The sequence below is a fragment of the Schistocerca americana genome, chromosome 3, assembly GCF_021461395.2.
Source record: "Schistocerca americana isolate TAMUIC-IGC-003095 chromosome 3, iqSchAmer2.1, whole genome shotgun sequence".
Taxonomy (NCBI): Eukaryota; Metazoa; Arthropoda; class Insecta; order Orthoptera; family Acrididae; genus Schistocerca; species Schistocerca americana.
The window spans coordinates 980,112,861-980,128,020 of record NC_060121.1 but is presented as its reverse complement, the minus strand read 5'-3'; the positions used below and the strand labels follow the sequence as shown (position 1 = coordinate 980,128,020).

Here is a 15,160-nt window from a genome sequence, read left to right as displayed (position 1 = left end):
ATATAAGAAAAATTATGATGGTTCTGCCTTACTTTCACACATCTACAATAAAAACAATCAGTGGTTTCTTTAGACACATATGTTTGTTTGACTTCTCAGTCAGCTGTATTCATTTTTATTCTAACTTTATGTGTACTATCAACATTTTTATTGATTTGGGCTCATTTGAACTCACATTTAGGGTTGGGTATGTGACCATGATAATGACTGCGGTGATGGAACAGATGAGGGGAAATTCTGTAATTCTCAGTACAAAACATGCAGTCCTCAAGAATTTACTTGTCAAAACTTCAAATGCATTCGTCGTGCCTACCATTGTGATGGGGGAGATGACTGCGGCGATGGCTCTGATGAATTCAGTTGTCCAGGTAAGATACAGCAAATCGATTTGCACATATCAATAAATGCTGATGGTTATCAAAGTCTCTAAAACATCCCAGTAAACCAAAGTGTCTGCGTGGTGTTGAGGGTAGAATAATGTTGTATTGTGTTTGTGATTCATTTATTTGGTGTCAGTTACAAGTCATATAACTACATTCTGTGTTATTTGATTCTCTAGAGAAAATAATAATTAGAAGCAAAATTGGTTTACTGTATAATATTTTTAAAAAATTAGTTTAGACATGGATGTAACACCTGTAAATATTTCTGGATAGCGGATACGGTATTAAGAGCTCTTGGAATGCCTTGAGTTGCATCACTGTTCAGTAGTATTTCTAGAATACACAATAAATAACGATTAAGAGACTACAGCAATGTACAATGTCTTGTTGTATGACGTACATATTTAGTTGTGAAATATGTACATGGTCCAGTGAACAGAATACACTAATTTTGTGTCAGAGATGTGCTACAAATAGATGAGCATTAAAAAAATCATAGTTTTTATGTAACACTCTATAATACAATTTTTTACGTAGCACTGTATAATAAATTGTTTTTAACTATTACAATTGTTAAAAATTGTCGACAAACATGAAAGTTGTTCTTTAGGCTATATGGTTTATTCACCCTGCTCACTGATCAGAATAGCAATTTAGGTACACAGATTCATTTTTCAGTCTTATGTGGAGTGTAAACCAGTACTGTGTTCATGATTTTATTTGTAAGTTATCATTTATTTTTATGACAGGCTTACTGTGCATAATTTTATTGAGATCACCAAAGAAATTAATTAAATAGTTTGATTGATCTTATCACTGTTCTGAGGCTCTTCACTTTCTACTTTCAAGATACAGTATACTTGCCTTCACATGCAGATTATTCAGATTGGGGATTATTCATGCATCTAAAAAAAAAAAAAAATCCCTCTAACAAACAGCCTGCCACATGACAATATGTGCTATTTCATTGTTTAAATGACTGCCACCTGTCAACAGAGAACCATTTACATTGTTACTGGCCAACCTGCTGCTGATTTTTTGCAGTGGTTTAGCCATAAATAAGTAAAAGCTGTCCATGTTTCAGGCATGATTGCCAAAAATACTAAGTTTTTTCATGAAGTTACAGCGTTAGAGGGAGAATTTAATGCCTCGTGTGGATGGCTAACCAGGCTCAAACAGTGTCATGTGATTTGCAAACTTACTGTGCCAGGATAGTGGCTTAGTTCAAATGTTGTGGCAGCTGATTTCTTCCAGGAAGAGGCCCAGAAATTTGTGGAATAAGAGAATTTCACACGTGACCAAATTTATAATGCGGATGAAAGTGCTATGTATTGGAAATGTCTACCAACCACAACCCTTGCTTCTAGGAGAAAAGTTTGTGCTCCTGCAGATAAGTCATCTAAAGAATGCATTACAGTTTTGTGCACCAAAATGCTTCTCGGAACCACAAAATGAAACTACTAGTGATTGGAGAAAAACTGTAGCATTCATGGATATCACAGCTAAGGATTTCCTGTGCGTTTTTACAACCAAACAGGAGCTTGGATAGTGAAATTTTCAAAAACTGGTTCCACCCACATTTTTTATCACAAGTTTGGCGATTTATAGAAGAGAAAGGATTGCCACAAAAGGCTGTTCTATTGCTTGATAATGCCCATTCATATTTCGATGATAAGATCCTCGTACCTGATGATGGTCTCACAGTAACGAAGTTTTTACCTCCTAACGTGGCAGCCATTACACAGCCAATGGACCAAGGCATAATTGCATAGGTAAAATGGCACTACCGAGCTGATCTATGTTAGTTAATGAGGATAATTTTGTGGTGTTCTGGAAGAATTTGTCAATTCTAGATGCCATATGCTGGATTGCTGATGGCTGGTAGGAATCAGGCCGCATACACTAGTTCGATCCTGGTGGAAAATTCTTCCACATATAGAAGAAAGTGATTTTCAAGGTGGTAGTGATGAAGAAATAAGGACTGCACAAATAATGAATCTAGAAATTGTTTTAAAAGTTTTTGAATCTGTTGATGTAGAAAATTTGAATGAGCAGCAGAAGATCGATGCATGGGAAGCTGTCTTTCAGTAATGAGGGGCACGAAAATTGTGACTGCTGTTTCACAATAAAACAAAGAAGAGGACAGTGAATATGAAAATGGGGGTGAAGACAATGACCTTGTCAGTCATTGTACCACACTGCAATGTGCTGAAACTCTTCTAGATTATATAGGTCAGAGAGGGTATCAGTACAAAAACGTAATTGTGGCAAAAGAAATTTGAAATGCTCTGCAGAAAAATGTCAACTCCTTTCACAAGCAGACCAACATCACAGAATATGTTTATAAATAAACAAGGCTACAGTACTTAGGCATAGAACTTGAATAAATTTTCGAACAAAAAATATATGTTTGAAAATACCTCTGTTATTCGTGTTTTTTGATTATTCTTGCATTTCTCCCCCATATTATCCCAAATAATCATGAGTATACTGTACTCCAATTTCCCTTCAAGCTGAAGCTTTGAGTCATGCTGCGGCAGCACAGTTGGTGGCAAAAGGCAGGAATTTGAGGTCGAATTCTGTTCTGGCGCACATTTGCGGCTTGTTGCTTATAACAAAGGCGCCGCTTATATTCTGCATGGAATGTGAGAATTCTTTTTCAGTTTTCATGCCACCTTTTCTCAGGAGACTGTATTTTGAGTTAAAATTCTGTGTGTCAAAAACCTGCCTCCATAGCTGCGTGATCAAGAGTGCTCCCATGTGGAGGACCCGGATTCGATTCTCATTAGTGCCAATAATGTTTCCTTCGTTGGAGGACTGGTACAGGGTGGACTCAGGCTGATGATGCCAATTGAGGAGCTACTTGATCAATAAGTAGTGGCTCCAAGGTTTGGCATGTTGGCAAAGAGACCAGGAGGGAGGTGTGCTAACCACGTGCCCCTCCTTGCGGCATGATACTGTGTGGCAGAGGATGACATTGTAGCCAGTCAACATGCCTTGGACCTTCAGGGTCAGGATGAGGAGTTTGTGTGTGTGTGTGTGTGTGTGTGTGTGTGTGTGCCAAAAGGAAAATTTGCGTGAGAAAATTATAAAATCGCAAGGAGACAAAGTGACTACCCAGCACTTACCAACAGGAGGTACGATCCAGTAAGGGCGATAAGCACATTAAATAAATAAAGCATCGTTCATACCTTTCAGATCTGTTAGTGTGCTCCTCAGATATGAATGAGGGGTAGGTTGGTAGGGAGGGGTTAGTCATTATCCCGTAAGAAGGAACTAATAATTCTGAAAGCTATGAATAGTTTTCTTTTTTCTCTATTTTTCATGTATCTCTTGGATATCTGGTATTTTGACTCTTGTAGAAAAGTAGCAGCCAGCCATTCTGTCTGCTCATAATTTTACAACATGATTAAGCCTTTGCAGTTATTTGAGTTCTGCTTTCAGTTTTCTTGTCAACATTTCCTATTGCTGAATCTGGGATCACCTGTTACTCTTACATGCTTGTATCTCATTTCAGAGAAAAATAAGACATGCCCACAAGGAAAATTCCGATGTAACAATGGAGACTGCATCGATAGCAGTTTGGTGTGTAATAAGGTGTCTGACTGTTCTGACGATTCTGACGAGCCTCTGCATTGCAATGTTGATGAGTGTGCCAAAGTAGAAGTGCATCAGTGTGGACATAAGTGTGTGGACACACCCACAGGATATTACTGTGAATGTAACCAAGGATACAAGTGAGTTTAAAAAAAAGTGCTTGTCCAAATACAGAATTGTGTTTGAACTTTCATTAAAGAATGTTTCTCATATTCTGTTGTTTCTTTCCAGGTTAATGCCAGACAATAAAGCTTGTATAGATATAGATGAATGTTTGGAAACCCCTGGAGTTTGTTCACAGTACTGTTCAAATACGCCTGGTTCTTATTACTGCAAATGTAATGATGCATTTTATGAGAGAGAAACAGATGAACATACATGTAAAAGGAGAGATGGCACAAAACCCTGGCTGATATTTACCAACAAGTATTACATACGGAACATGTCACTGGATGCCACACAATATTCATTAGTCCATCAGGACCTCATGAATGTAGTAGCACTGGATTTTGATTACAAGGACCAGTACTTGTACTTCTGTGATGTCAGTGCTAAGACAATCTATAGGTAAATTGAAGTAGTTCTACTCTGCAAAATAACATTAATTTACTGGTGAAAATCATAATCACTCAGTGAAATTTGATCACTCACTGAGATTCTGTGATGTATGCCATTACTTAAAGATTTATTCTAGGACCCTCATTAGATCCAAACAAATCGCTTGCTTAAAGTCCTGATAAGTTTAATTTTAATATTTTATCCATCTTCAGCAAGTGTAGTTGCTTATGTCAAAATAATCAGCAGTCATTTGTATAAAAGAAATTTTAATTTCCTTAACTGGTTTCAGGCACGTAGTGCCCTCCTTCAGAAGGTTATAATTATGTCATTATTTGTGTGAGTCAACAATATTAATTTACAACACTAAAATGGCTCTGGATGGTTTTACAGCTATTTTGTTCACTTTGAACGAATATAATAGTTATACTGTGACAAAAAAAGGAATAAATTCAAATAACATTGACCACTAGAATAATTGATGTATGGCATAACACATTAGCAATTTTTTCTAGCATGAAGGAACTAGCATTCCAGTAGTGATATACATTTCCAGAACATTAAGTTGCAAGCAAATAAATGGATCACAGTGATCAGGGCCATTGACTTCTTTATTTTCTAAATCAAGCAGCTGTATTTAAAAAGCTGAAGGAGCAACGAAGTAGGCATACATAATCCTCTGTGACTGAAAAATATGTAGCTTATTCTCCCTCTTCCAATAAATATGTAACTGTTGTGGGCATATTTAGACTGTTTCCATAGAAGTCCAAAGAAGAACTCTGTAAAGATATCAAAATTGGTAATCTTGGATTTACAGAGGTAATAGATTTTTTTTAAAGATTAATTCTTTACGCGCTTATTTGATGTTACAATTAAAATATTCAAGGTCAGGAAGGAAATGTTGGGGGGGGGGGGGGGGGGGGTAATACCAAATCAAGCCATTGATTTTTATATATTGTAATGCAGGAATATTTTCATTAGTTCCCAGGGAATGCCTGTGTTCTGATAATTCTCTTAAACTGCTCTGATTCTTTTGTTGCTGCAATATTTCACTAACTGAAAAGACAAACAAAAATAAATTTGTCAAGCTATGGTTGAAGTTAGGACACAGTTGCTGTCTCCATTCATTGATGCAACTCTGTGATCTTAGGCAGTGGTCTGATGACATCATAAACTGACCATTGCATGAGCATATGTAAAGAGATTGGCTTTAAATGTGAATCTGTCAGCTGAGTGCTTATACCCCTAATGATGATGATGTGATGTGTGGCATTGAGAAACAAATGTTGGACAGAGAATTATTCTTTGGACCACTGTAAAAGGCCTGTGAAACAAAAATCACCAAGGGCTCAATGAATATTGTTTCTATTGCTCAATTTTTTTTTCTTTTTGCAGATCTCCAATTGGTAGCACAGACAACAACCAGACAAAGGAGCCAGTTATTCGCCATGATAGCCACGGTTTAGAGGGCCTTGCTGTGGACTGGGTTGGCCGCAAGCTGTATTGGCTTGACCGGCACAGTAAGAATCTGGATGTTGCTGAACTGGATGGCCGCAGCAGGAAGACTATCATGTCTGGCATTGCAGACCCACGTGCAGTTGTAGTGCATCCTGGCATTGGTTACCTCTACTTTACCAGCTGGCATCTGCAGGTAACCTTTCAAGCATATCTTAAGTATTAACATATTTTGTTAACACCAAGTGCACAGAAACAATGATTTGGTGACATGACACCCTGACATATGCTGGATTCACAATGTGATGAAGACAGCTTAAAATCCTCAACAGACCATAATTTATTATTCTCTATATGAGAAACTACAGAAATTACTTCAGGCTACTGTTACTATACATCATTATGGTCTGTTTCTTTCCACAACCTCTTGTTTCTTTCCACAACCTCTCCGAACAGAGTTAATGACCCATTTCTAGAAACATAATGGTAAATGAGAGGATAACACACTTGATCACATGCAGACAATTGCACAGGCTCAAATGTGCACCCAAACAAACGCACACCCATGTGCATACACACACTAAATCGCTCAAAAATGTTTTGGACCACCCTCATGACTAACATAATTTGCGTTTTTGGATTAGAAACCTCTTTTCTAATATTCTTTTGACCATAGGAAGTCACTGTGTAACGAGGGTGAAAGTAGCCCTGCATTAACAGTGCTGTTTTGTGTGTGTGCTGTCTCCAGTTGTGAAGTGGACAACATGGTACGTGAGCAGTTGTAAGTCTGTCAGACTGCCATGAAAGGTTATTTCAAGCTTCGATCATGTTTACAGCATCAGTTTGAGGTAAAAAGAGTTGCTAGTGTGGGAAGTTACCCACCAAACTGGCAGACACCACAACAGTGTCATCTTCACATTCACCTGCTGTCGTGAGACTCAAAATATTAAAGATCTGCCTTGTAATGTCACCTGCAGTCAACAACACTAACTGATAACCACAATCAACACATTGATAGCTAATAATTATTCTGAGGAGAATGCAACAGAATTGCATGCTGGCTTTTTGGAGGCAAATGGGAGGACTGGGTGGACTCTAAAACAGTATGGAACTATTTCTACATATTCAATTTGACCTTCAGTGTCCATTATGCACAACAGTTCTAACGTTTTTCGGACGACAAGAGACAGTGAGGTATTGGGTTGCAAGGCACACACGTCTCTCAATTCAGTTAACCTGCTCGTTGTGTGTAGGCTGATCCTCTTCTCTGGGTAATCAGCTACATTGATCTCCCACAAGCTTCTTCTCTGAAGACTATAGCTGGTTATTTATTAAAATACTTATCTATCCTTGAAATAATTTTGGTACTCGTATAATACTTTTAAGTTCAATCACTTTATATTTTCAACTTTCACAGATAATAACTTCTGCAAGCTAACTTATTCCTTACGCATTAGACTCATTTACACATATTCAAATAGCATTCATGTGTCTTGTTTCGTTCATAGCCAAGACATGAAATAATTTAAAGGTCTCAAGCGAGGCCAATACATGAATGTGCGTAGCAATCTATATTCAGTGGTTCAGTAGTCTTTTTTACAATCACCACAGACACTAACATATCGAAGAATACGACATAATTATTAGTTGAGTTCTCCTCACATCTTTTGTTGCGCTGGCGGCAAACACTTGTTGTCGTCAGTGACTTGCCCCTCTCCCATTCTTCTAATAACAAACTTCTGACCTGCACATAGAAACAGGTGGATCAGTAGAAATGATCTCATTCCCCACACTTGTATCTAAAATATCGGATGTTTGAGACGGTGGAAGGCCGAGTGTTTCTAGAATTTACCCCAAAATACTTGAGGCACTACACAGTGCAAGCTCCACAGCACCATGGTACATGAAGAAGGTGAGAGAGGGATCACTGGATTGGAATCTGGATCAGTGGTGTAGGGTTCTGTCATCAATGAATTCATGGTTTGTCTGATATCAGGCTGTCATTGTAGAAGAGTGTGGAACCATCCAAGTACCAAGACAGGACCAGAAGGGAGGTATATAATCTTGTTTTGGGGTGGTATCATATAGGGATCTCTGAAAGTTTTCATTGCTAGAGAGGATAATTTGAGATCTATGCAGTATCAATCAGGGGCCTCCAACCTATTATTCAGCTCTACTGTCAACTTTTTGGCAATGGGTCTGTCTTTAGAGACAAAATGCATGAGCATGTTGCTTCCACTTCGTGAATGTCTTCACCCAGGTGACAGGAATTAACTGAATGGTGGAATGGGCTACTGCATCTCCTGACATGATATCAATGGAGAGTGCTTGGGACCAGGTGGAGCTTGCAGTGCATTGTTGCAGGTACCCTCCTCACACACTTGAGGACCTCATGAGGGCTGCCATGTAAGAGTGGTAAATCTTGACCACTTTGCAAACTGCATGCCAAGGAGAATCCAATCATATTACTATGCAAGGGGTGTAGCAAAACTGTATTGAATGTTACCTTACACCAGATTTTAATTTTGCAGCTGAGAGAACATATGTACTCTTGAACAGACCGTCTTATTTATTTTAATTATTTTTTTGTTTAACTTTTTTGTAAGACTTATCCTATCCCACACATATTCACAAATATGCATGTGGTAGAAACATCAGTTTTCCACATTTGACTCCAGAACATCTTCTTCATTGTTTTTGTAGTGCAAACTGAACAGCTCTTCAGATTTCACCATGCAAGATCTTTATTTGCCTGCAATAAATTTTTGTGCATTCACATTAATAATATCACATTAGAAAAGTAGTTAATGTACACAAAAAATAGATCATGTTAGATAACGGAACTGGACATACTGCCGTTGATGGTGGAGTTCAAAGCCTTTTAAGTGGATATACATATTTTTCAATGAATAACTGTTTTAACTTGTACTTAAAAACAACCCCATACAGTTACTTTCTATCACTGGGCAACCTGTTAAAGAAATGCCTTCTAGCAGCAACTGGTTTGTTTACTGTAATGATGAGTGTGTATATTCATTATGTTACTTTATACGTTCTCTTTTACGAACATAATAGTGGTAAGAACATATACAGAGCATACAATTAGTAAATTATACTTAATTAAATAATACATACAATGTTGGCATTTACTCATATTAGTGGTTACTCTTAACTGCCTGAATATTTTACTCATGTAGATTGCAGTCTCTCTCTCTCTCTCTCTCTCTCTCCCCTCCACCCCACCCACACACCCACCCACACACACACACGCACACACACACACACACACACACACACACACACACACACACACACACACACCAAATCCGTTGTTACAGACATGTGTAGATAAACCCATAGTCAATTTGTTTTAAGACAGTAGGAGTTTCTATGGCTGTGAGCTATCTTTTTCGTGAATGTAGCTGGTATGCTCTTTCCATCTAAGATGCCCATACATCACAACGCTTAAAATAGAACCATTTACTGCATCAGTACACACATAAATGGTTCACACAATCGAATGAAGTGAAATAAAGACTGCAATCTATCCATGTGTAATTGACATGTGAAGATAAGGACACTATCCATGCACATGGGAGGATTTCAGAGACAGATGATAAAGAGCAGGAAAAGGTAGGAGATGTGTTGCAACAAGAGTAGAAAAACAATTGAGCTGCATAAGTTTCTTGGAATTTTGCAGATGAAGCAATATCTTATATTCCCACAATCCACCCAGGATGCAACTTTCTTGTCTCTCCACATCCCCTGGTCTCAAAATCACCCCCTCCCCCCACTCACACACACACACATTTCATTTCTTGTGTATTGTATGTCATTATTAGTGTAATAGCAAGAATAAGTAGCAGCTTAAATGTTTTTTAACTTTGCAGGCTTATATTGGAAAGATTGGTATGGATGGCTCTAACTTCACAAGAATACTGAAGTGGGATCAAGACATTGCTTGGCCAAATGCTTTAACCATTGATTATTTCACCGATCGTCTGTATTGGGCAGATGCACATCTTGATTACATTGCATCTGTAGACCTGGAAGGCAGGCACAGACATGTGGTGTTATCTGGTCAGCAAGTACCACATGTATTTGCAATAACTTTATTTGATGATGATCTGTTCTGGACAGACTGGAACCTTAAAGCCATCAGTCGAGCAAATAAATTTAATGGGCATAACTTGGAAGTAATTCGCAATACCACGCACAGACCGTATGATATTCATGTGTTCCATCCTCTGAGGCAGCTAGCATACCACAATCCTTGTGGTAATGGGAATGGAGGTAAGATGTACTGAAGTCAATTGTTCAAGTATACCAGTGGAGACATACATTTTAGTTGCTGAGTATTTCATTTCTTTATGAAATGAATCTATGGGTTCCTTACAAAATGAGTCTAGAAATGAAAAGCTGACAGAACTCAATAATAAATTTTATTTGAATGCTTTTTGTGGTTTTAAATGTCATTATCTTTTTCTAATTGAGTACAGTAATCTAGTTCCTTTAACGTTTTGTTGACAAATATAGAACAGTGCATTGCCAGCTTTTGTAAAACAAAAAATTATGTTTTTGTGTAGGTTGCTCACATTTATGCCTGCTAGCTCCAGGCTCAGGACAGTACCAAACCCCAGAGGGTTATGGAGAAGGTGAGGGTACTGTTGGTTACACTTGTGCATGTCCCAATCAGTTTTTCCTCTCTCCTGCGGATAACAAGACCTGCATTGCCAACTGTACAGTGGGACAACATCGTTGTGGTGCACCAGATGAGAGTTGCATCCCATGGTTCTGGAAGTAAGTTCTGAAAGTATGCATTGATATTACAAACTGTCTGGGACCAAATGAAATTGTAGTTCCATGATATGTATTGTGGCAGTCATAATTTTTACTTTGAGTTCCTTGTGTTAATGTTACCATTGAAGTAATCTAACAATGGATAGGTTCTCTATGGATCTGATTTATAATAATTAAAAATATTTGTGTAGGAGTTGTAAAGACCATAGAAATACTGTATTAAGTTACTTTCTACCTTGTAAGCACATTCTGTTTGGAATAGGCAAATGTCTATTGTTTAGTGTGAGGCAGAGAAGTCAGTAAATGAATAGATTTTTATTTATCGTGGCAACAAAATGTGAGCTACTATATGTCAGGCATCCTTCAGTTGCACCAGTAGTGAAGGATATTAGTTGTAGATATTTAAAACTGCTTGTGAATGCTATCTAATGATGATGAATTGTGGTTATATATGTTGTGTGATCCATTTTTAACGTACTTGCAGGTGCGATGGGGAAAAAGACTGCAGGGATGGATCAGATGAACCTTCGGATTGCCCTGGCCGGCAGTGTCGTGCAGGGACATTCCAGTGTGAGAACGGAAACTGTACTGCAACTGCCACTATATGTGATGGAGTCGATGACTGTGGAGACAATTCAGATGAGAAAAAATGTGATTTACCATGTCCTGATCTTGAATTTAAATGCAAAACCACTGGACGATGTATTCTCAATGCCTGGAAGTGTGATGGTGATGCAGATTGTAAGGATGCCAGTGATGAAGATCCTGCAATATGCCGTAAGTAAACTTGAAATGTATAATTCATCTTTATATTCCTTACACAGGCAAAGTAAATTAAATTTTCCCTCCATTCAACAGCTTCAACTCATTTAATGGATGAAAATAAATTTATTTTAATTGGTTTTTAGGAAACCGACAGTGTGATCCTGAAACAGAATTTTCTTGCAAGAATGGCCGGTGTATCCCTAAATTGTGGATGTGTGATTTTGACAATGATTGTGGTGATGATTCTGATGAACCAGCTTATATGTGCAGGTAAGTTAAATCCTTGTGGATAAATGTTAACTGAGATAAACGTCCTAGGAAAGTTCTTGTAGAATGTAAATACTTTACGATTAAAGGACACTTCTCCCTGAAAAGAGGAAACATTGAGTTGCCAATAGGCACACAACTTTAGCCGGCAATGCGTAGGGGCATAGGCATATGTGTGAAAGAGTGTTTTTGTGCTTTAGCTTGTCAAAGGATAATTCCAAAAGCTAGGAAGTTTCCTTTTTTGTGTGTGCTTATCGATGACTCAGTGCTTCTGCTTTTTGGATATGTTGTCTCCTTTAATCCTAAAGTATGTAAATGTTAACCGAGACAAATTTATGTTGAGCAGGAGATCTAATTAATAAAATACGTGAAGTTTTTAAGTGCTCCAACTAAGACTGAAGAATAAATGAGAGTTGCTTTAAATATCAATACAGCTGCTGATTCTCTCGGGATGAATATGTTGGTTATAATGAGACTGGAGATGTATATGAAAAAAAGTACAGGTGGCAGGTGAAATTCAGAAAAGTATGTTTAAATAACAGTGTTAAGGGAGAAGACTGTTACTGTTCTGAGACATGCCATTTTCATGGATTGGAAAACTAAGAAACACAATAAAAGATAGGAATTAAATGTAAAGGTAGGAAAAATGAAAAATGTGGGAAGTAAAAATAATAAAAGCACATATACTGCCGCAAGTAAAATATTTCAAGACAAGTAGGCCTACTCGAGATGGTTTGATTGCACAAGAGTATTGTAGTTTGCACAAGAGTATTTGTGACAGATTAGGAACAAATATCAGCAAAGAGAAAAGGCTCCCTTATTCTTCTTTGTATGCACATCTCATATTTATTCTCTCTCATTTCAGTACAACAGTGTAGACTCTGTCCTTCCTCCTACATTATATATAAACTAGAATTGTTTTTGTTTTGAAGTATAGGCTTTCTGATAATTTTACCATGTGAAATACAATGTGTTTAACTACAAATATTATATTGTGGTTTTATGATTATTTGTTGCCAATACGATGTTAGCAATGAGTTTCTATGAAGTAGCTTTCTTTATTAATGTATACCTTGACTCGTTCTACTTCTCTGAAGATTCTGTTTTAGGATGGGATCTACAGAGAACACAGTGAATGAGTGAAATATTAGTTCTTGAACTCTTACTGCATTTTCTGTGTTTTTTATGTAAATGTTACAAAAGAAACATGAGTAAAACACTTTATTTTAATTCCATTAGGCAGCGTAACTGTACAAATGGGTGGCAGCGTTGTCCCGGCCATGCAAATTATCGTTGCATTCCAAAATGGTTATTCTGTGATGGAAAGGATGACTGCAGAGATAACAGTGATGAAATGGTAGAGAACTGTCCAAAATGCCATGAGACAGGTGATTTCCAGTGTATGAACAACAGATGCATTCCAAGGTAAGAGGAGACATTCATGCATTAACAAAAAATACCTGTTATGTAGAAGAAAGAGCCCTAATTCTAATAGCTGTCACAGAATCAATACAAAGTGAATCTATATCATGCCTGTGAGTTCCTCGGGGCTTTTTCATACTTTTGTAAAGTTTCCCTGTTGGCTGACTTCTATTGTTATATGCCTTTCTCTGTCATGTCCAGCAGTTGCACATTTTTTGTATTGCCTAATTACATTAAAGCATTGATTGTTGACTAATGTTAATATTCCAGAATTGAATGTGGTAGCTAAGAAGATAAATTGGTTTTTAGCAACTTGGCCCATAAAAGAAATTGCATAGTGAGCGATGCTTGTGGGGAGGGGGGCAGGTCCAGACCTAAGTTTTTGGGTTAAGTTTAACTGAAAAATTTAAAACTTATATGGAATTTGGTAGAACAATTCACTACAGATAATAAAATAATGTTTTTCAGCATTTTAAAATATTATGTATTACAATATTTTCAAGAAGTGGGCATAAAGTAACCCCCTCCCAGTATTGCAAGGGTTAAGTATCTGTGCTGCTGGGTATGTCTTTGCATCACACAGCTTTAGACAAGTGGTAGTCTGGTTTCTATCCTGGAATTTCTGTTATTCTAAAAGTGTATTTTTTTTTTTTTTTTCAGGCGGTGGCTGTGTGATTTTGAGAATGACTGTGGTGATAATAGTGATGAACATGAATCCGTGTGCAGTGGATCATACAGGGAATGTTCAGAATCAGAGTTCCGTTGTGCAAATAACAAATGTATTCCAACAAGATGGCGCTGTGATCATGATGATGATTGTGGAGATAATTCAGACGAAGTAAACTGTGCAGGATTTCAGTGCAGGGTATGATTACTTGTCAGTTACTTCACTTTAAAGTAGTATAATTGTGGACTTCTACAATCCCAAAAACTTAAATGCTTCAGAGTTATGAAATATAATACATACTGAGATTTTGTAATTTGTGGGTTCGGTACATTTTTCTTTTAAGACCTCTTTTTTATGAAAAACTGTGGATAAGCAGGGAAAATCTTCGTAATATTTACATCACATGTTGTAAGCAATTTAATATTAGTAGTGAAAAGAATGAACAGACTACTTTGTAGATGTACTAAATTACAAAATTAGTCAGCAATGCAGAAACTTATTAGGAGGCTATTTGAAAATTGGACGATTTGCAAATGAATGATTAAGATTTTTTGTTTAACTAGTATAATATTGTGAGATATAATGTATAATCATATAATATTGTGAAATATAATGTGTAATAGTTTCATATTTCAGCAATTTAAAAGTCATAACTGTCCACAAAAATTAAACCTGTAAGTATTTAACAGACAAAGTTATACGATTCTCAGGCTTTATCAGTGTTGTTGATCGTTGGAGTGCTTCCAGGTCTTTTTGTGTTGTTGCTTCCATTTACGCACAATATTTCAGTGACTGATCCAGCCTTCCTCTCCAGGAGCTCGAGTTTTGCTGTTACGTACACTCGCTGCCTGTGCTCCAAGCAAACTGTGAACTATTGCTGGTCGAGCACCATTAATTATAGCGTAGTTCAATCCACTTTGATGGTCTTTTGTTTTTCAGAGCATGCATTGATGTTCTGTGAAACTCAAATTCTCTCAGCCTTTTTCAATTCTGGTGAGTGTGGTGTCCGATGAGATCTTAATAAATTGAGTGCCAGACCCCAAACGTTTTATAAATTGATACCTCCATCCCTGTTTGAGGTTCTCTGATGACTTTATTTTGATAGGTTCCTTAACTGTGCTATCCCAGAAATTTGGTGATTGTACCACAATACTGATCTCATCATACTTAATTTCAAGATTATATTTGAGGCAATGTTAAGTAGCAGCTAATTTGCTTCAGTTGTTTTAATCATAAGGCATGCCACATC

General features: G+C 37.3%; 1 protein-coding gene across 1 annotated transcript in view; it reads left to right on the top strand.

The window, feature by feature from the left end:
• Window positions 1–15,160, top strand: part of LOC124607337 (low-density lipoprotein receptor-related protein 2) — a 218,604-nt gene that overhangs the window by 167,572 nt on the left and 35,872 nt on the right. The window contains exons 42-51 of the mRNA XM_047139640.1: window positions 182–368; window positions 3,901–4,120; window positions 4,212–4,547; window positions 5,931–6,186; window positions 9,881–10,283; window positions 10,577–10,790; window positions 11,275–11,567; window positions 11,699–11,825; window positions 13,062–13,247; window positions 13,905–14,109. Of these exons, the coding sequence (XP_046995596.1) occupies window positions 182–368; window positions 3,901–4,120; window positions 4,212–4,547; window positions 5,931–6,186; window positions 9,881–10,283; window positions 10,577–10,790; window positions 11,275–11,567; window positions 11,699–11,825; window positions 13,062–13,247; window positions 13,905–14,109 (2,427 nt within the window). The remainder of the gene's footprint in view (window positions 1–181; window positions 369–3,900; window positions 4,121–4,211; window positions 4,548–5,930; window positions 6,187–9,880; window positions 10,284–10,576; window positions 10,791–11,274; window positions 11,568–11,698; window positions 11,826–13,061; window positions 13,248–13,904; window positions 14,110–15,160) is intronic.